We start from the raw sequence: 23,424 nt of genomic DNA on the forward strand, positions 1-23,424 counted from the left end.
GCTGATTTTTGGAAGTGCATAGCTACATGGCGTAGCTTGAAGGACTCTGTGAAGCCCTCGTCCCCAAAGGCCGCATCAAATTGCTGGATGAAGGCCAACACTTTGTCGGTAGCACCAAAGGTGCCATCGTAGGTGAGAAAAGAGATACTCTTTCCTCCCTCCTTGAACTTCTTTAGCTTTTGTGACCTTCGCCATGCAGGAAATGATTTGCGATGTCCTCCCCTCTTGTATTCCTAGGAGAATAGCCATAACTTTCATCGGAAGAGGAGGAAGGTGAAGAAGAAGGAGAAGAGGGTGACCTCTTCCTAGCCCTTTTCTTCCTTTGTTTCCTCTCTTGCCTTTTAGAGTGATGAGGAGAAGGACTATAGGTTGCTCTTTTCCTCTTGGGAGGAGTAGGCGATCGTCTAGACCGCCGTCTTCGTGGAGCCACCTCTTCAGAAGAACTTAGACTTTCATTGCTTTCTTTCTCTTTGGATTCCTCCTCTCGAATGGGAGAGAGTCTTCTTTTGGGGGTCTCTTCAAGAGGCCTCCTAAGCTCTCTCTCTCCTCTGGGAGAGGAAGGGAAATTCCATAAGCACGAAGTTGTTGAGTAACTTCGGCTTGCAATGCAGGGTTGCCCATAGCTTGCTGCAACCTAGCGACGAGATAATTCACAAACATGGGAGCATCATCATTAGCACCTTCATGTGCAAAATCAAAGCTATCAATGTTCATTCTACTCTCTTGATTATTGTCAGCCATGTTAACAAAATTTATGTTTATACTTAGTGTATGCTTTGGCACTTCAAAACCTTAGTTGCCACTCCTCTTAGCCTTTGAAAATCGGCTCTTAAGTATCTACACCCACGGCTCAAAGTGGTTAATTATAGAGAGTAGAGGAGTAGGTCTAACATAGCAGAGTTGCCAAGGGCTAGCTCCTTTCGGACTTCTTATGGCTCAATAATGGTAAAGTCGTAGGCAAGTCTAAAACGACTCCATTATTAAGTCCAAAGCTCCCGAGGTGTGCACCATCCCCCACATTGTGGGCTTAAAAAAACCGATATTAGATCCCAGTTCCACTTACTCTATTATAATTAACAACATCAACCATTTATAGGCTACTTAAGGACCTCTCTTCTTAAGCAAGAAAAGAGAAACCAAATGCTCTGATACCAATGTAATGGAATTTGCCTATTCAATTTGAGAGTAGCGGAATTTAATGAGAGTACTTTCAAGAAATGATTTTGTGAGCATAGCGGGTAGACATAATTGAAGATAGCAACATAATTATAGCAATTAGTTAACTTGGCATGGACAATACTTTTGCAAGAGAGAGAATTTAGAGAACATGACAACAGTTGAGGACCGGATTTATGTGGAGCCAGTCCCCCCTCCAATAGGCATTTGTATTATGATTTCTCCCATAAAGAGAGACTTGTTACAATACATTCTTTGTGTTCCTTGTGACCTAGGTGAAGCAATGAAGATGGAAAGCTTCATGCATCACCATCATAGCATAACCTAAACTTGAAGAAAGCTTTAACTATACCAAGCCTCAGTCCCAAGACCTCAAACACCTTCGAAGGTGGAGAGAGCTACCAGGGAATGAGGGTAGGGAAGAGGAAGAAGAAACATTTCATACGAGAAAGAGCTAGTTCCTCACTTATCATAACTCTTGTGCTAGCATACATAATAGCATAGTAATGAAGAAGAAATAGATGGCAAGCTCAAGCATTGAAGCATGGCTCTTGGATGGATTTGCACTCCATAGCCAAGAGTGTTGGTGTAGGCTCTCAACCTCTACTTGCTTGGAGAAGGAGAGGGAGCTCTTGCACTTTGCATAGTACACAATGAGAGTGTTTGTGAGTGTGTGTGGGTGAGTATACCCCCTAAGCACCCCCCTAGCTTGCTTGGGTCGACCCCCCCTTGTAGCTCATGCTTGAATCTCATTGGACCCCTCCAGGCCTAGCCAATCACAAGCAGGAGCCATTACAAGCAACATGGGTAGCCTTGGGACAAGTGTCCCCCTTTCCCCTTTGAGAGAGATGACTTGATAAATGCAAAATCAATTAATTAAATATCCTAAATTATCATTGGACCCCTTGGGTGGCCAACCAATAGGCTTCAGGCACACCATGAGGGCAACATGGGAAGGAACTTGACAAGTGTCCTTGCTACCTCTTCAAGCTTGGGCTTCCCTTGTGTGTGTGTGTGTGTGTTCTCTCTCATCCCCCCCCCCCCCCCCCCCTTGTAGGCTCGCCCCCCTCCTTGTAGGGATATTTTTGACTTTGGATGAGCAAGCCCCTTAGTCATCAAGCATGACTAAGCACTTGAAGTAGGGGGTGTTCCCACAAGCATCTTAGGCAAGCTTCTCAAGGCACCTCAAGCACCTTAATCATGCACCAAGTCAAGCACCTCAAGCATGGAGCCAGTCAAGCACCTCAAGCATCTTAATCAAGCACCTCAAGCAGGACAAGCACCTCAAGCACGACAAGCACCTCGAGCTTGGGCCGGGTTCCCACCTCAAGCACCTCAGCCCTAGCTTACCTAAGGTCAAAGGACTTTTACACACATTATTGGAGGTCTTCAATGAAGCTAACCCTAAGGTATTATGCTCCATTGGTTAGCCTTGCTCTTGATAGACCATCTCCCATTTGGGCCCCTTTACTATTGGCCCCGTGTTGAGATAGATCTATAAGCACATATCTATATCTTAACATTTATTCCCATTTATTCTCCCACATTAAGTGATCAATTTAATATGAGAAAATCATTTGGGTTGGTTAGATATTAGATTTTATGACATATCTCGTACATGAGACTCCCGAATGTTGATGCAATCCTAGAAATATCTACCAATTTCACCATCTCAGTCAAATCTGGCTCAGAACTCCACTCATGGAAATCACCTTGACACCCGAACTCCGATCCCTGGAATCCATCCTCGTGTCCATCGCATGTCACATGCGCACCAAGAGCATCTGTCTGTCCTGAACCCTGTGTGGTAAGAGCAATGCCTAGCTCTAACTCACATACATCAACATCTAGCCTAAGCATATCCATGAATGACTGAATCACGGCTGAATCCTCAACACTCAAGTCATCCATATCCGTCATCGTATCCACGAATGGCATGCCCTGCTGCACAACTGTCTGCACAACTGGCTCAACATGCTCACAAACTGGAGCATCATGCAACCTATCCGCAAAGGAGACATGCCTCATCTCTCTGCATGGCTGCGTACTCACGAAAACTATACCGTCTCGCACATGACGTACTCACATCGCATGAATCGTGCCAACACTAGCACCTCTAGCTATGACTAGCTGTCCACGATGCAATCTGAAATTGTGCTCATCCAGCACTACCTGGCATCCGCTGTCTCATAAGTGACTCATAGAGATCAAGCTATGTGTCAAACCTGGCACATGGCGTACATCTCGCAACACATATGATGCACACTTCGGCAACGATAGTCTGACATCTCCTACACCAACTATGTCATGCATTGAACCATCAGCTAGACACACATGTCCAAGCATACCACTAGCATATGTGCTAAACCACTCACGACTCGGCGTGACGTGAAACCTAGCACTCACATCTAGTATCCAATGCGAAGGTAATGTGTCGTCAAAAACCGACATAAGAAAGTCAAGAGTAAACATGGAAGCAAAGTCAACATCTTCGTCATGCGTAGCCACATACGCTACATCTACTCCCACATCATCCAAAGTGATAGCATCCCTCTTGTGTTGTCTCTTGCGCTGTCTCATCCATCGAAAACAACACCTACGTACATGCCCTGTATGACCACAATGCCAACACAACATCTCTATGTCTGCAAGATTGTCCTTTGACCGTAGGCATCTCTCTAGACTCATTTGTGCCAAAAGCATTGCACAATCTTTGCCATAACTCTCTAGTTGTACGTGCATCCAAACCAATGCGATAGACAGACTCACCAAGGTGTAACATGATCGTCGAACGTGCAAGCTCATCCAAGTCCTCCCTCTCATCGTCAGTCATAGACTTTGGCCTAGCATCCATGCCCTGTAGTGGAAAAACTTGGCCCAACTGAGTCAATGCATCATGCATACCTGCTTTCCAATGTTCAAAGTTTGAACCATCAAACTTTGTATGGAAAAGCACACACCTTGACAATGATGTACATGCCAAATCCATGGCGATAACCTGTGACAAGACCAAGCACAAGTCGATCAACTGACAATAGCCAAAGCATGGCTAACTCATACACCAAGTACTGTCAAAATACAACATAAGCTGGTATAAGCTGTCTAAGAGAAGTATCATCAAATATGGCGATCAATGTAACGAAAAAAAGTGAGCAAAACCGCTCAAATGATGCCAAAACACCCACTCTAATCCAAGAGCACTATGTGGCAATATAAACGAGCATCAAGCATGTACCAAATGTGTATCAAAGAGCATCCAAATGAGTTGAAAATTCAGCTCACAATCATGCCAAAAATGCTTGCAAAACTCTCTGTAAATCTATGCACCACACTTTCCGAAATCTGCTCAATCGCATATGTCAATGCACCACTCTCGAACCTGAGAGTCCACAAGAATGCATACATCCACGAACTGTTCTCAATATGTGCGCATAAATGTGTTGAAAACATCAACCCACACTCTCTTCACTGAGAGCAAAACATCAATGTGCAAAACAAGACAATGACAAAAGCTCAATCCGAGCTCTTTGAATGTAGCAAATCACCACAATATGCATACATAATCTTCAACTTTTCGAATACCCTGCAGCCTGTCAGCCCATATCTTCCAAATTGCTCAAAATTTGCAGAAACTTCCTTCTGCAAAGTTGTAGACCACGCGAAAACGATGGGGCTGCGCGGGAATGGACCTGAAATGTGATGTTTATACAGGTCAAAACAGATCTATAAAAATTTGCACATGTGTACCCTAGATGTGCAGGCAGTCTGAGTGACGTATCTCAAAATTGGTAAAGATTTTGAGAAAACTTCGTTCTGCAAAGTTGAAGAGGACGAATAACCGGTCAGAAATAGGAGGAATCAACTTGAATGAAAACGTTTTGGTAGGCCAAAAAAGATATGCAAAAACGTGCTGCAGTTTTTGTTGCTTCTCTGCCTACTTCCCCGCTGAGCTCCAATTGTGCTCCCAATCCCTGAGCTCTGATACCAGTTGAAGTGCGCAAGCGAGAGCGTGTGTGTGTGTGTGTGTGTGTGTGTGTGTGTGTGTGTGTGTAGCGATGGAGAAGAGAGGAGACCTTGTGTTTGCAGGGGCTGAAACTCACTCTATACATGTGAGCCCCCTTATTCTATTATGTATATAATGAATAAGTATAGTGGGCGGGCACTTGGCCTAACCGGCCACATGGGGCTTTACCCCAATATACAATAACACTGTACATAGGTAATTGAGGGAAGATCAAAAAGTCCCTTGCTACTTAAGGTACATGGGAAGATCTTCGCTACAGATGAGTATAGCCGGGACCTACAAGAATCTTTTCAAAAGATTAAGGATGCTATCTCTATCTCACAGCAAAGGCAAAAGGCTGCTGCTGCTGACAAGCACAGAAGAGCCCAAGCCTTTAAAGAAAATGATTGGGTCTTATTAAAGTTTCCCAAGGCTCAATTAAGGCACACGACGGGCAAGAATCCTACGGGACACCAAAAGTACTATGCTAAACTAGCAAAAAGGTACTATGGTCCCTTCCAGATTCTTAGGCCAATCAATGAGATGGCCTATCAACTCAAGTTGCCCAATCATTGGCTCATACACAATGCTTTCCATGTGAGCCTATTAAAGCCTTACAAAGGAGATCCACCTCAAGAACCAACTACTGAAGACCCACCGGAGATCGAGGACCAAGAAGAGGTGCTGCAGCCCGAGTCCATTTTCTGACATGAAGACAAGGTACTAAGAGGCGGTAAGACTATCCGACGATATCTTATTAAGTTTAAGAATTATCCTTTTGAAGATGCTAGATGGATGCAAGGCATACAATTAAAGGATAACCTAAACCTTTTCAATGCTTAGAATGCTTCCCAAGAGTAAGCAAATGTACAAAATATTAAAAATGAACAAATTTTTTGTCTTATAAGACTCTCTTCTTCTTTATTGTGCACAAAAATGAAGTAGTATGCATGCTTAGATCAAGTTTGCGGAGACGACATCTCCCAAACACCAAGTACAACTTGTCACTCTACTATGGAAGATTGATAGGACTAATGTGCGGACATGCTTGCGACAGCCTCAGGCTCTCAAGCACCAAATGGACTAGTCATCCATTGTGGAATGATGTCGTAGGGTAACATAGGGATCCTCTACCCGCTAAGAAAAGGACTCATGAATATGCTTTATCTTCTCTACACCATAGTCGAGGACGACTATGATTTCAAGAGAGAGGTAATGTCATAATCAATATCTAATTCTCCTAAATGATTTTCTCATGTTAAACTGATCATTTAATATGGGGAAGTGCCAGGGGAGAAAAAGCTAGAATATTGGTTAAGCTAGCAGACCGGCCACGATAGGGATCCAAAGGAGGGAAAATAGGAATCCAAAGGGGGGGCTATCTGGAAAAGAGCCATGTGCAACAATGGGCTAAAAAGACCCTAAGGTTCAGCCCATTAAGACTTCCAAAATGCTAAGGTTCCAAAATTCAAAGGTTGTGTCCAAAGGTCAACCATGGGGGGAATTGGATGCTTTGTGTGTGTCCCAAAAGTCTTTACAAATCCCTACATAGGAGGGGGCGAGCCTTGCTTGTAGGGGATGAGAGAGAAAGTCACACACACACAAGATCCCTTTACACAAAGGGAAAGAGGGACACATGTCAGCTCCCTAGCCCAGATGCCCACAAGGTGTACCCAATTCCTACTGGATGGCCTTGGAGGTGGACCAATGAGAATTAGGCTAGAGTAAATCTAGTTTAATTAATTTAAAAACACTTCATAAAAGAACCAATGAGAATTAAGTCCTCTAGAAGACTATTGGACAGTCTCCCAAGGGGTCCAATGAGCATTCAGCAGCCCAATGGCTTGCCTGATTCCTATTGGCCAGGAGGCAAAGGGATCCAATGAGAGTTTAGTTGAATTATTAAATTACCTAAAGCTCTCACAAAAGGGGAAAGGGGGACACATGTCAGAAGGCTATCACTTATGCTGCTTAATTGTCATTGGCTAGCTCTAGGGAGGTCCAATGAGAGGGTAGCATGAGCAAATAGCAAGAGGGGTCGACCAAGAGAGAGAGGGGGCTGATGTTTGCAAGGCATTATCACACACACACTCACACAATCTCATGTGTGAAGTAAAGAAGACTCTCTCTCCTTCTCAACCTTTAATGGAAAGCTTATCACCTACTCCAAGCTTGTGAGAAGGGAGGCCTACACCAACAACTCTTGGCTTTGTGATGCAAATCCAACCAAGAGCCAAGCTTCAATGCATGCTCATCTCCTCTACCATTCTAATTACTAAGCTAAGCTATGCTAATATGAGTGATTATGTGAGGAGATGTACATCTTTCTCGTAAGAATACTTCTACTTCCTCTCAATCTACTCTCATACCCTGCTAGCTCTCACCATCTTCGAAGGTGTGTGAGGTCTTGGGTCTGAGGCCGGGGAGAATTGATGTTGTGTTTGATAAGTGTTTTGCTTAGTGCATGAAGCTTTCATCTTCATTGCACTAGCTAGTCTTGAAGGAACACAAAGAATTGTATTGTACAATGTCTCTCTTGATGGGAGAAACCATAATACAAAGCCTTTTGGAGGGGGGACCGACTCCATGAAAATCAAGTCCTCAATTGTTGTCAATAGCTTAATTTCTCTCTCTTTTGAAAGTATCGTTCATGCTATCTAACTAGGTGTTATGCTTTTTGTTGCTCTCTCCACCCAAGCACTCTTGTAATTCTCATTAGGAATCTATTCTAATGAAATGCCCACTATAATTTCTACTACACACAAGTTTTTAAGCCATTAAATGTTACACATAAATAGAGCGACTTCATTCCATGACGAGTTCAACTGCCGACCCCATGGCATCCCCATTACATTACTTGGAACCCATTATCACGCGACTTATCACCATCGACATAGCTGCATTCGCCACTTGCTCCACAAAACACAATTGTATGTTGTTCATATAGATTGCAGATGCACTCAGACTACTTGAGACTATAAAACTAAATTTCTCTAATGTGATCCCCATTCACCTTAAACTGGTACAACAATTTGTTCTCTCTACTTCCCTATCACCTTGATGAGCACACATACAAGACTATTAACCATTTGTTCGATACAACCCAATGTTTCTACATTCGTACTTGCACTATAATTAGACTGCCTTATTAACCGTATTCGTGTTGCGTTGATAAAACAGATAAGAGAACATGTTTAAATTTGTCCTTAGCTTTTAAATTGCATTAAATATTTGACTCATCCAGCATTATATACATCAAATAGTTCCATTCTCGATTCATTGATGTTCTTCTTTCATATTCTTAAAACAAACAATTACCAAGTCGTGTCAATGCAGCTAGAGGTAATACATGAAGAGGTTGGGCATTAGGGAATCAACCAATGAGAGGCGGTCCTAGCTCTTCCAGTGCAACCCATGATTTCAGTTGAAAAGAAAAGTGGGGCCGCATGAGATTTGGAGGGGGGGCGGGGACTTGCCCAGTCCATGGTGGGTCTTCAACAGGTTTCCATTTCTTTCACAATGGTTGCAGTCTGGAGAAGATGCACACCCCCGCATCCTAGCATGAACCCACCCTTATGAATCTGGGCGTACAATGGTCTTCTATAACCGTTGATGTCTTTGAACCACCATCGGACGGCGAGAAAGGGTATTTGAATGCGAAAGCTTACATTATGTTGGAGATTGGAGAGAGAGAGAGAGGTCCGTGTGCTGTGAGGTCGCGGCAAGGGCCGGTCGAAGCTTTCCTTCCTCGCAGCAGCTCCTGGGACCCGCTTCCGCCATAGCCTCCACGCAGAGCTGCCCCATTCAAAGCTTGTGAGAAGCAAGAAGCACAGATCCGATCCGCCATAGCCTCCAGCTAGGGTTGCGTTCCCGCTTCCTCTACTGCCTTCATCATGTTCGGCCGGGCTCCCAAGAAGAGTGACAATACCAAATATTATGAAATTCTAGGTGTCTCCAAGACCGCCGCCGCTGATGATCTTAAGAAGGCCTACCGCAAGGCGGCCATCAAGAACCATCCTGATAAGGGTGGCGATCCTGAGAAGGTAGCCCTTTTTTTAAAATTTTTTTTAAACGCAGAGAGAGAGAGAGAGAGAGAGAGAGAGAGAGAGAGAGAGAGAGAGAGAGAGAGAGAGAGAGAGAGAGAGAGAGAGAGAGAGAGAGAGATCATTATTTCAATCACTTCAGCATGAATGTTAGACGAATTTGGTTGGGGTACTCTCTTGTGTTGGGCGTGCAGGTTTCACGCCATGAACTTTTTGTTGGAATGTGCCTATGTGGGGGGAGGTGTGATATTGTGTTATGATACCCATTCTACTATCAATGTTGGGGGATGTTGGACCTGCTCTTCGGCTGAGGAAAAACTAGGTTCGAAGGTGAAATGAATCGTGAGTGTCAGTGATATAAGGATTTGACAAGTTTTAGAGCAGTTTTCTTGTTCGTTACAAAGGGCCGTTATGAGGAGCCGCCTAGAGGGGAGTTCTGCACTGAAAAGGGTAGTAAAGTACAAAAAACGTCTTCTTTCAATGCTGATGGTGACAGGTATCCAGCTCATGTTTACCAGGCTTGATGCAGGAAAATGGTTCTATGCTACCTTGCTGTGGCATGTTGGACTTGATAGGTGCATTGCCTTGTGGGTGACTACAAATTCATGTTGGGATTTCTGTACGAAAATTATCTCAGATGTTTAACTATATAAGACCATTGGAGCATTTTCCAACCGGAGCAGCATGTCATCAATCCATGGTGTCACAAGTAATCTATATAACTTGGTACTAGTACAGACATCTCATTGGTGTAGGTCATCATTGTGCATCTTAGCATGTGTTCCCCTAGTAATAGAAAGACTCCATTCGCTTCTGATGATACGAGAAATTTCGTGAGCCCACATTGCTGAGGCTGGGTTTTTTGTTGTCTGAGTAGCATTACTAGCACTTTGGCAGCTATGTCACATTGTATCTCAGGAACAGGAGTAGGTAGTATACAGCTGTTTATGCAGCCATGCTTGTCACTACCAAAGCTGAGGGCTCTAGCATATAGGTTAAACCAGAATGTTTTTGCGTGCTAGTTGCAGCAAGAAAAATATTTGACTGCTGGGTATACTCTGGTGAAAGCATAAGTTTAGACTCCACTGTATAATGCTCAATTGCTCTAGCAACTCTTTTCCCATGCTTGTAGTCATGACCAGGGTACTTCTTACTGAGCATATGCAGGCTTTATGTGTTCCACTCAGTGAATACACCACCGTCTTCCTAGTGTCTTGGCATGTTTACAAGATTTCAAAGTAGTTGGCTATAACAACCTATTGCGTTCTTGAATCAGGGGCCCCTTGGGCTTTTTTGAAGGCATTTCCCTTAGTAGTGAACTTGTGTAGGGGTGTGGAATTGTTGATGTTTTCTATGACTGGTGAATTTTCGGAGTACTCGTTATTATTCTATTTTTCACCCAGAGAGGCACCTTGTGCACTATTTTGGGGTAAGCTACCTCTCTTGTTTTCAAGCATAACTTCTCCCTTGCAGTTCAAGGAGTTAGCCCAGGCTTATGAGGTTCTGAGTGATCCGGAGAAGCGGGAGATTTATGATCAATTTGGAGAGGATGCACTTAAGGAAGGAATGGGTGGTGGTGGAGGTGGACACAATCCTTTTGACATATTCGAGTCTTTCTTTGGAGGTGCCAGTCCATTTGGTGGAGGTAAAGTTAACAGCTGCTTTTTAAGCATTGCTCTAGGCACATATCAAAAAGCAGTTTTCTATCTCTCTGTCTCTCTGCTGCACACAGATTTTTTGCAGTTGCATTGCCGCAATACTTTTCTCTACCTCCTCTCTGTGCTTATGTTTCGTCTATTGAGTTCTGTTGCTCGTTTTTATCTCTTTGAATTAGGTGGTGGCAGTAGCAGGGGTAGGAGGCAAAGGCGTGGAGAGGATGTGGTACATCCTCTGAAGGTCTCACTTGAAGACTTATACAATGGTACTTCCAGAAAGCTGTCCTTGGCGAGGAATGTTCTCTGCTCAAAGTGCAAAGGGTATGTGAACTCTTTGAATAAGGCTATCAAACATCGATGAGCCATGTCACATAAATATTTTTGGACTAATTTCATGGAAGAAATTATAGCTAATTGCATCGTATGAATGAGTTCGCTCCGAGGGATTTAGTTGGGTATAACAGAATCAATATCATTACCAAGTTCATCTTGCTTCTGGCATGAGTCTCTAGTTCTTCTTGCAAGAGTCTCTTCTTGTCTACCTAGGGCTAGAATTTGCTTAATGATATGAAAAACATTGCAAGGATTCTTTTGTGAGGCTATCTGCTCTGTTCTACTTGCTTCTAGTTGAGTTGTTATTTATTGGAAGCTTACATTTTCTGAGAAGGTGATTATCAATGATAATTCATTGATACTGGTCTGTTTGATAATACATTGATATTGGTCTGTTTGGACTGGTTCAGAAAAGGCTCAAAAACTGGTGCTTCCATGAAATGTCCTGGTTGTCAAGGATCAGGGATGAAAGTTTCTATCAGACAGCTTGGTCCTAGTATGATCCAACAGGTTCAGCATGTGTGTCAGGACTGCAAGGGTTCTGGTATGTAAAACCCTTGTTTCGGCCATTTTGTTAGGGAATCAAAATCTAGCAAGTGAAGACCTGATTGTGGTTCTGTTTGATCAGGGGAGGCTATTAGTGAGAAAGACAAATGCCCACAATGCAAAGGCGAAAAGATAGTGCAGGACAAGAAAGTCCTTGAAGTACATGTAGACAAGGGTATGCAACATTCTCAGAAGATTACGTTCCAGGGGGAGGCTGATGAAGCGGTATGTGCGGACCGTTCTTGACTTGTGCTGTTCTTGGCTTGTAACCATCATATAAGTGAGTTGGATTTTGTGTGTTGTGTGTGCAGCCTGACACAGTGACGGGCGATATTGTATTTGTTCTGCAAGTCAAGGAGCATGCAAAATTCAAGCGGAAAAATGACGATCTTTTTGTGGAGCATACTCTGAACCTTACAGAGGCTCTTTGCGGTTTCCAGTTTATACTAACACATCTGGATGATCGACAGCTGCTGATAAAGTCCAGTCCTGGGGAGATCGTGAAGCCAGGTTTGCTGCCTCTTCTCTTTTGTCTTATTATTGAGTGCCGTGAGTGAAACTCCACGCATGCGGAAATAGCCACTTTGGCAGGTTCCCTTTCTGGGTGTTTTACCTTGTCATGCTGTTGCTAAGAGGACAATACGGCAAACAAAGTAACAAAGTTTCTAAATCGCGTTGCTTTGAAATGCAAATGTGCTGGTTGGAACAGAGAAAACCCCACCTAGATTTTGAGAAAACTAGTATAAGAACAGTAAAATTTAGCTCTTTATTTTTATAGTTTCCGTTTGGAAAATTTATGAGAAAAGATTTGTGTGGTCTTGAAAATGATTTTTCCCGAACACTGCCTCCAAATCTTTGTGTGATGTCTCTGTTAATATCTCTGGCAGGACAATATAAGGCCATCAATGATGAGGGAATGCCTCTTCACCAAAGACCTTTCACGAAAGGCAAATTATATCTTCACTTCTCTGTGGAGTTTCCAGAATCCGGGTCTCTGTCAGTGGAGCAATGCAAGGCTTTAGAAGCCATTTTACCAAACAAGCCTTCCAGGGGATTGACTGATATGGAGCTCGATGAATGTGAAGAGACAATTTTGCAAGATGTCAACATGGATGAGGAGATGAGACGGAAGCAGCAAGCTGCCCAGGAAGCATACGAAGAAGATGACGAGCCAGCAGGGCCTAGAGTACAGTGTGCGCAGCAATGAAGCGTGCTAGGAATTGCTTTTTAGGTTGCCTGAGAATTTGGGCGAATTTTTTGTATATGGTGCTCATTGCCCATTGAAAGCATTTGAAAGAAGATTCAGCCTTCTGATAGTAAGGAAGCTTGTTAACAGGACATGCCAGTGTTAACCCGACATTGACAAATCATCAACATAATTATTTTGTACCTGAAATGCAACATTGCAGTCTCTTAGGCTTGACTCTACAATTTTTTTTTTGGTGTTAATGTCGCTTACTGGCACATTAGGGTTTTCAAAATGCTGCATAAGAGTGCGCTCTGGCAGTTGCTGCTCTATTGTTTTCAGCATGCTTTTCTAGGGCTGATTCGTCGAAAGTTTTGCCTAGCTTTTTTTATGTGATAGTATGCAGTAGTGTCATGACTTTTGCTGGGTAAAAAGATGTAGGGAAAATTACCAAAACACCCCTCTAGTTTGTGGAAACCACCCAAGTACCCCTCAAATTTCAAAAATTCCCAATATACCCTTGCATCATATTGGGATGGATTTGCCTTGATTTTTGCATATTTAACATTCATGACAAGGGGGAGTTACTTTTAAGTTTTCTAGACAACTATTCATGAATGCACTCATAAATAGAGGTATTTGGGTCTAAAATTGATACAATTTCACCTGAAGAGCCTACAATACCATATAAAATCCTAGTTCTATCATCTTCTATTGAGGGAGAACCAAGAAATTGTCTTTAGAGATGTTGTCCACGGGGTGAACGAGGGGGTATTCTCGGAATTTTGGAGAAATTGAAGGGTATTTTGGGAATTTTGGGTCAAATATGAGTGGTATATTGGATTTTTTAATTTGAGGGATATTCTGAGAATTTCCACAGATTAGAGGGGTAATTTGGTAAGTTTCCCAAAGATGTATTACATGGAATAGTTACTGGCTTAACGTGGATTATTCCATTGTGGAATCGATGAGTAAAGATTTTTTCTCAAATTTGAAATGTCAGTGGGCTCAGATCCTTCATGTCATTATTGTTTTCGGATGGAGGGTGTGTGTGTGTGTGTGTGTGTGAGAGAGAGAGAGAGACCTTGCACATGGTTTCCAAGCTCCTGGCCATCCTCACCCTCGGATTCTCTCATACTGTGTCACCAGCTTCTGGTCGTGGTCTCCATGCCTTCTCTCGGTTGCTCGCAGTGTTTCTTGTGGCTAACGTGCTGTGTGTGAGGGTGTCTCTTTCTTTGTTTTCTTCCTTTCTCTGTTTTGCTTGCTGCAGTGTCTTGTTTTTTTGCCTGTTTTTGTTTACCATATGTTTGTGGTTGGTTTATCCTTTTTTTTTTTTTTTTGGGTTTTGCTCTCTCGTGTGGGGTGTGTATGTGTGTATGTGTGTGTGTGTGTGTGTGATGTGTTCGTCCATGCTCGTTCTGTAACCTCTTTGCTTCATGGTTGCTGTATTCTTTCTTGTGTGTTGGAGGTATTCTACAGGATGTGGCAAGGTATGGAAAGAGGATGGTGGTTTGATAACATCATGCATGGTTGTCAATAGGTGGTGACTCCTTTTCCTTCACTTCGGCAGTGTCTTTGATATCATGCTCGATTCAGTGTTGTTCTGTGGTGGAGATGATAACTGTTGGTGTCACCTTTTGGTCTTGGAGCTTTGGAGTCTACTATTGGAGATTCTGTGGTGGAGCTTGCGAGGCCTTCTTGTATCATCGGTGGCTTTCCCCTATGTTTTAGTAATCCTGTTGTATTATAAGGTTTTTTTTATTGCCTGCGTTGAATCATAAGAGTTCTATGTATGTCAGGCAAGTCTCCCACATGGCAAGACTATGACAGTCTCCATGGTGACTCTGTGAATGCGACCTTGAATTGATGGGCATAGTAGAAATTTCATATGACAGGTACTTTTCAAGTCCCCTTTCACATGCTTTGTATATAGGTATATATACACATGAAAAGACAAATCTCTACATAGTTCACATATACAAACACACATACATGTATACACACACGTGAAAAAATGATAGGGAACTCAAACATTCTAGCATGTCAAATGAGTGACCGTTCCTCTTTTGATGGGTTCCTTGCCTTTGTTCCAACTTCCATCTGTTGGATTGGAATGTCAAAGGCAATAAAGCCAACTAATGTCTGTCCCGTAGAATATGTCTACTGATTGGATGGAAGCATCATATGGTTGACAAAGCCTACAAGGCTTTTAAAAATCTAGCAATTGTGTGGAGAGAACTCTCCCGCTCTTTAGGTTGAAATTTGAAACAAAATTTTATTAGGTTGTTCAAGGCAAGCTCAAAATATAGCCTAAAACTTTAATTTTAGCTAGGTTAAAACACAATAAACCCCGATCTTTTGCAAATACCGAGTTAACGGTGTTCTTGTGGCAAACTATGGTGGGAGGGCTTTGCCTTGGTAGTGAGTGCACCGTCGCAACATCCTCATCTTACCTCTACCATGTGTTTCTTCTGCAACACTTTCAGAGAAGGCAATTCTCATTGTCTCATGATGTCCTCTTGCCAAGACAATATGGGCTTTTACTCATGAGTGCTCTGTTGGGGTAAAGTGCCATCCATGTGCTTAGTTTCCCATTCCATATGGTGTTTGAGCCTAAGGATATTTAACTAGGAGTTTTACCCAATAATAATATGTAAAATTATCTCCTAAGTTGAGGGGTCGACCAAAACTTTAGGGCTCATTGGAGCCATTTGTCTCACTCTCCAATCCACCTAATAGTACCTTACCTCCTTGATCTACTCCCTGGATTAATGCTCATCACCCCATCCGAGTATCTATAAAAGCCCATCGTGTGCTTCCTTTTGGTTGAATAATCTACCTTTATTTTGTCCATTCTTATGAGTCTATTTTCAGCCTTGTTTAGTGTCCATTAATCATATGCTTGACATGGTAATGAAGTTCATTTATCACCCACCAAGGATACCCCATTTAGTTAATAACATGGGCCCAATTAATAACATAGTTATTAAGTCCAGTCAGTTGAAAATAGGAGCTTGTTTTAGAAATAGTTCGAGTTCATCACGTCGTGTTCCATAAGCCTTATCAAAGGACTAAGTACAAAGAAAAGTTGTGCTACTATGAGCTCCCTTATTCTCTAAATTGAAGCAATTAAGCAATGGGGTTTCCTATTTATAATAGTTAAGCCCCGCCAACCTCCGCCAAAGCTACGGGAAATCTATTGGTTACATCTTTAACAATGCATTGAAATTTAAGGAACCCTTTTGGACACTCCATAGTGAAGCCTCAAGCTCGGCTATTAGTGGCTTCTAGGCACTATCCCAACAAATACCAACTCTACATCCCTCAGTATACTCTCAGATTCAAAAATTGACTCTAGCTATGGTACGTAAGTTAAATTTAAATTTAGTCTTCAGTTGATGGGTATTACAACCTTGAATCATAAGGCAAGGAGGCTTTAGGTTTGTCCTACCTTGGACCTGGATAGAAAGGTTGTAGAAGTTCACCTCCTTACTTTAGTAGGGAGGCCAAAACCATAAGTGCCTAACAATTTTGAGCTTTACAAATCATTTTGCAACTTGTTTATTTGCATCACACTATGTGGTTTTTTGTTGGCTATAAAATTGTGAGTGGAGATGTTATATTGACTTAGAAAAGAATGTACAATGAACCTCAAGCACTACATGTGCCATGAGGGAGACCATCATTTCCAAAAAGGGACTATACAATTACAAAATAGAAGACTAGACTGCGTTTCTGCTAAATAGTACCACCCGAGTAGTCGATGCAACGTAATGCATGTTTCCATTCTTCGGCATAAGCAACTACCCCTATCCTTGACCCTAATACATATATGAGCTAAGTGCTCTCACTCATAGCATCATTGATTTGAGCCACTAAATTCTTGGACAGAGACCATACAACCTTGCAGAAGAGACCAACACAAACAACTTATCCAAAAGCAAGGGTACCAAAAACCTTCAAGGAGTGGGTCAAAACATGACAAGAGTCATTCAAGGCCAAACACCGCCAAACAGATCTAGAAAATGTATTTTGGATGATCAAAAGGGATTAAAACCACATGAAATTCACGTAACAGGGATTAGGAGATTGTGGAAGACCTTTGTGCCAAGTTTCAGTAGAATTTGACATTGGGGTACATGGATCGCGATCCATGACCCCCTGTCTCACAAAGTAAGCTCAAATTGGTACCAGAGTTAGCACTAGTCCTTGGGAGCATACGGGTGTTTTCAAATTTCAATTTGGAGTTGATTTGTGCATATGACAAGAAAAATAGGATTTTGTGTCAAAAGTGTGATAAAATTATGATTTGAGTAGATTTTTGACTAACCAAGCAGCTGTAAATTTTTAGCCACCAAGTGATTTTTGTACAGACTGTGGGAATTAGAGTCTACAACATTATTTGCTATCGATTGGAGAGCTGAATGCATCATAAAAGGTAACATGTCAGGGTTTTGCAAGCTTAATTTTCTTGATGTATTTGCAATCAGGCAAGTTTTATCAGAACAGAAACCCTACTACTAGAGAGCAATCAAGCCATATTTCTACAGAGTGAAGCGTCAATCAAGGGACTATACCTATCTTAGAGCCGATTTTGGAGGAAAGCTTCTCTGATACTTCTTCAGAGAGATATTATACCTATATGGTTGAGGGATCCAAAAGTGTGAGTTTCAAGGAGGAAACCAAAATGGGAGCGGGACCATCACATTCAACACCAACCATGAAACTTTTTCACTTATAGTATGAGTTTGAAAATGAACAGGGTGCCAACATTTACAGAGATGGTATGGATCATTATTGCATTAAAAAGAAGAGAGACCTAGTGAGCTCAAGCTCATAGTTCCTGTAGATTACAGTGGCGATCGATACCTTGATGAGGAAGGAAACATGTATGTAGTTGTGCATGATCTCTTTATTGTGGATAAGTGGGGATTAGCAGGCACAAAGGAAAAGATTGATGTAGAGCCCAAGGAGAAGCCAACAAAGATGGACATTCCTAATGCCAAACTTAAGTGAGTAAATGCGGCTACTCACGTCAACACCAACAATACGCATGTTGATTTGTATAAGTATGATAATGGAGAGCAAATGCTCTATTACAGGTGTGACGAGCCCAATGTGAGGGAGTCAATGGAGCATAAATGCTTGTATGTATTTTCGTATGAAGTGGAGAGAGATACGCAGATAGTGATGTTGAACAAGTATGATCGAAGATATTTGGCGGTGAGTTGCAACGAGCTGGAGGGATATACATACTTTGGGGGACCACTCCATCAGTACTATATCACCCCTAGCATGCACAGACAAACTGTCTCAAAAACAACTAGGGTGAGTCCTCTGAGAACATGAGTAGAAGATTCTTTCAATCGACCACATCTTTTTGAGCCATGACTGATGGGATCCTTAAGTTCAAGGGTTCCTATGTCCACACATCGAGGTAATGATATTCCATATACAATTTTCAGCACAAGAGTGCATGATATTAGAACCGGGGGTAGAGAAGCACGACCAAAGGAGAGGGCAACTGACCGAACTCCCTCAAGAGAACCTATCAATGGGTATGAGATGAGAGATGTAATGGTAGGAGACATTAAAAAGCGTTGAATGTGAATGCTTACTTTTTCCTCATCTAGAGCCTTGCTTTTGGGATGACGCACAACACGAATGTTGGTGAGCATAGGGGGTTGATCCATACTTTTGTCCTTACAATGCTAGACAATATTCATCATCATGATCAATGCAACATAATAGAATATACACATATTGATATCAAGCATCTAGCACTTAAGTAAACAAATGCAAAGTGCATTGGCAAACTTTTAAATTGATACAATGATCAAGATTGAGAATAAAAAGCATCAACATATTAGAAAAATTATAATGTACTACCAATCTTATAATTGTGTATGTATAGTACGTACAATGTCATCCATGCAGGAGATCTGAAAAGGAGACAATTGTGGGATAAGGAGGTCAAGTTGTCGCCTTGATTTTCTGTTAGATAATATAAAAGCATGCCCTGTTATTTGAAGCCATCCAATTAATGTCAAGGGCAATGGCTTTGGTCATACCAAGCAGCTGCTTGTGGACTCAAGTAATCACAAGAGCAGATTAGGCTTACCAAGTAAAAAACAAGTAAGCGGTTGAGCCGATCACACTCAGTTTCATATCGCCTGACAAGCTGGTATATATTTAGAGCCCACTTGTTGCTGTGAACTAAACTGCTACAATAGCTTTGTATCATGTCGATTTTTACCTTCACTTATGCTATCATGTCGACCATCATCAATACATATGTTTTGTTCCTCTTCTTTCAACTTAGCTTCGTGTTCAACCTCATTTTGCAGATCTTCGATTCTCCCTCAGAAAGCCCAAGAAGAATGAGTCTAAATGCTTAATTTGTCACTTGTGAGCACACTGATTCTTTTCTAATTGGCTATTGTTGGTTCTCTCCTCCTTCCTTCCCCGTCACCAACGCCTTCAGCACCCTCACTCTTGCATCAACCGTGGTGATGGCTCCTCCATATAGCTCGTCTTTCTTCCTCCACACCATCACCAAATCTTCCAGTCTCCACAAGTTCGTGAAAATGCTAAAATCAGTTGTGTAATCCACCCTTTTCTTCGTGCTTGCAACGGGGAATGCTAGACAATATTCATCATCATGATCAATGCAACATAATAGAATATACACATATTGATATCAAGCATCTAGCACTTAAGTAAACAAATGCAAAGTGCATTGGCAAACTTTTAAATTGATACAATGATCAAGATTGAGAATAAAAAGCATCAACATATTAGAAAAATTATAATGTACTACCAATCTTATAATTGTGTATGTATAGTACGTACAATGTCATCCATGCAGGAGATCTGAAAAGGAGACAATTGTGGGATAAGGAGGTCAAGTTGTCGCTTTGATTTTCTGTTAGATAATATAAAAGCATGCCCTGTTATTTGAAGCCATCCAATTAATGTCAAGGGCAATGGCTTTGGTCATACCAAGCAGCTGCTTGTGGACTCAAGTAATCACAAGAGCAGATTAGGCTTACCAAGTAAAAAACAAGTAAGCGGTTGAGCCGATCACACTCAGTTTCATATCGCCTGACAAGCTGGTATATATTTAGAGCCCACTTGTTGCTGTGAACTAAACTGCTACAATAGCTTTGTATCATGTCGATTTTTACCTTCACTTATGCTATCATGTCGACCATCATCAATACATATGTTTTGTTCCTCTTCTTTCAACTTAGCTTCGTGTTCAACCTCATTTTGCAGATCTTCGATTCTCCCTCAGAAAGCCCAAGAAGAATGAGTCTAAATGCTTAATTTGTCACTTGTGAGCACACTGATTCTTTTCTAATTGGCTATTGTTGGTTCTCTCCTCCTTCCTTCCCCGTCACCAACGCCTTCAACACCCTCACTCTTGCATCAACCGTGGTGATGGCTCCTCCATATAGCTCGTCTTTCTTCCTCCACACCATCACCAAATCTTCCAGTCTCCACAAGTTCGTGAAAATGCTAAAATCAGTTGTGTAATCCACCCTTTTCTTCGTGCTTGCAACGGGGTAAGTGCCTTCTTTCATGATGGCATCTAATATTGATGGCAGGATATACACAAGCGACTGAGACTGTGGGCGGCTATGCCGTGGTCGGATGCAGCGAACGGGGCCAGGGGGGATTCAATGAAGTGACTAGTTAGGCTGGAGCGTGATTGGGTGGAGCTGCAAACGGGGAGGTGTTGGGACTGTTGGGCAGGCAGCACGGATAGGATATCGAGGGGATGCAGGCGTACAAGTTGTGGTTGTGGCCAACGGCGGAGAAGAGTAAGCTTGGCAGTGCTAGGCCAAGGATGTGGGATAGGGAGAGGATCCGGTCAGGGCTCGGGTATAGTCGAGGCGGAAGTAGAGAGTTGCAAGCAACGATGTGGTGATTTAGAGTAGACAATTGCAAGCACAGATCAAATTTTTTTCTTGACGACTTTCTTGTTTTTGAGAAGCATCATTATCGTTATTGTTCAACGCTTCTATTTTACTTGCTTTTTAGCGACGTTGTTGGCCGTGCGATTAGATTGTTGGGCAATGGCCTAGAGCATGCCAAGCGGCCACCTCCTAGCTCTACAATGTAAAAAAGTATCTTGGCTCACCAAGTAAATACGAGGGATAAACAACATGCAATTGAGCATGCCTTTCTCATTGCTCAAAGAAAAGGTGGTAACAACAATGTAGCCACTTCTCATGGTTCTTCTTCAGTAAGTGGCAAATCACCTATTCCTAATGCTTTTGCTGGCAGCACCTCGTTTAGGAATTCTGGTGAAAAAGGCAAGAAAAATATGTGTTGCCATTATTGCAAGGCCAATGATCACTTGATTACACAATGTCCTAAATTGAAGGCAAAAGAGGCCAAGAAGAAAGAGGTTGGTTCCACTACAGGTGCAACTATTGTAGAATCTTCTATGGAAGGAGATTGTGATGCTGATGTAGATGTAGAGTGGGCATTTAGTGTAGAGTGCACTTATGATCCTTCTGTCCATGATGCATGTATGTCAGCTGCTACAGATTCACATGCGTGGTACTTTGATAGTGGTGCTACAAAGCACATTACCTCACATCGTGACTTGTTTACCTCTCTCGAGGTTGTCCCTCATGGAAATAAGGTCACTTGTGCCAACAACGCCTCTTATTCGATCAAGGGAGTTGGAAAGATTGTGATGACTACCGCAAATGGTAGTTCTTTCACACTCGTTGATGCATTTTATTCAAAAAGAACCTTCTATCTATATCTACACTTGTTAGACTTGGTCTTGTTGTGAAATTTGTGGATGACAAATGTACAATTCATAATCTCCATTTTGGTGATGAAATTGTTGCATCTAGCATTTTGTGTCATGGGTTGTATAAGATCACTTTGTATGACAAATGTGGACAGAATTTTGCGAATGCAGTCGTGGATTCAAAGGTGTTGACACTCATTTGGTTAAACGAGGCTTTTGTAACAGTCCAACAGAAAGCACTTTGTATGTAAAACATGATGGTGATATATTTCTCATTGTCGTTCTTTATGTTGGTGATTTGTTGATCAATGGAACAAATGAGACACATATTGCTGAATTTAAGGATGATTTAAATGCTACTTTCAAGATGAAAGACTTGGGGCTTTTGCATCATTGCTTGGGCATACAGCCTTCTGCCAAACACGCTACATAAAAATATCACTATGTAAGTTCGGACTTGAGGGTTGTAAACGTATTGTTAGTCCCATGGATTCAATTGAGTCTTCATGATGCTGGTGATCATGTTGATATCACTTTTTACCAAGGATGCCTTATTTATGTATGCAATACAAGTCTAAGCATTGGCAGCATGCTATCAATGGCTTTGCTACTTGAGTGCCACTGTACATCTTTGCTTGTTTTATCTCCCCACCAAATTTATATACTTTTTTGAACTCAAATCGGGCTGGTTGTTATGAAACACGAGTGTCACAAGTGGTTTTTGTTTCATGCTCGACAATTCATGCATATCATGGTTGACCAAGAAGCAACCTATTATGGCCACTTCTAGTTGTGAGGCTGAGTACAGGGCAATCTTCACACCTACACTTGAGTGTGTATGGTTGGGATGCCTTATGGTTGATTTGGGTATTGCACAGGGCATTGCCAACATCATCTACACTAATAGTCAGAGCACATTGGTAGTTGCAAGGAACCCAATTTTTCATGCTCACACAAAGCGCACTGAGGTGCATTATCACTATGTCAGAGAGAGACTCTCAACAAGAGGGATCAGCTTGGCTTATGTGTCAACACATGACAACCTTGAAGATCTTTTCACAAAGGCATTGTCTCATGAGAAGTTCAAATCTTTTCACAAAGATTTGGACTTACTCCCCTTTGTGGATTGATCATGTCCTTAGGGCATGGCACTCCCCTATAAACATACATGCTAGCTCTCGTTCATCGCATCACTCCCAAGGGGGATTTGTTACATATATATATGGTAGTGATTTGTGTGAATACACTTAGGACTGTCAATGCATTTTTTCTCTCATTAGGAGGTTTTTCTCCCCAGTGCATTGTATATACACCCATCACTCTAGGGCTAACTTATCTTTCCATTGTGCACTAAGCAATATACTCTTTGTTGTGTGCCTTGAGCTTCATCATCTTCTCCAAGTTGTGTGTGATTCCCTACAACCCTATTTTCCAACATCAAGTCAAAGATTTTCCCTCAGGGGTCATTCCAAAACCCTCGTATTACGTACAAAAATTGTAGACTTGCTTAGCTCACAACACTTGGTTGAAACTTGCTAGATGACCATATGGATATCCATTCCGTTATACTTTTTGACCCAATTTTGGAAATTTATGGTTCTGACTTATCTTAAATCTACTCCTACTTATCTATGAACATGAGGTCTTGATCCCACTAAGTCCACATCTTGGAATAAAATGCTATTTGATTGTGATTCTCTTGTCTCTTT

General features: G+C 42.0%; 1 protein-coding gene across 1 annotated transcript; it reads left to right on the forward strand.

The window, feature by feature from the left end:
* The first annotated feature begins 8,851 nt into the window (after positions 1 to 8,851).
* LOC147435708 (dnaJ protein homolog) lies at positions 8,852 to 13,187 on the forward strand. The gene is made up of 7 exons (XM_086488689.1): positions 8,852 to 9,222; positions 10,696 to 10,867; positions 11,057 to 11,198; positions 11,621 to 11,754; positions 11,839 to 11,981; positions 12,068 to 12,266; positions 12,644 to 13,187. Exons 1-7 carry the CDS (start codon positions 9,073 to 9,075, stop codon positions 12,961 to 12,963), a joined length of 1,260 nt encoding a protein of 419 aa, XP_086344815.1. The 5' UTR covers positions 8,852 to 9,072; the 3' UTR covers positions 12,964 to 13,187.
* The last annotated feature ends 10,237 nt before the right edge of the window (positions 13,188 to 23,424 follow it).

The sequence above is a fragment of the Adiantum capillus-veneris genome, chromosome 18 (assembly GCF_014529385.1).
Source record: "Adiantum capillus-veneris isolate H3 chromosome 18, ASM1452938v2, whole genome shotgun sequence".
NCBI classification, from domain to species: domain Eukaryota; kingdom Viridiplantae; phylum Streptophyta; class Polypodiopsida; order Polypodiales; family Pteridaceae; genus Adiantum; species Adiantum capillus-veneris.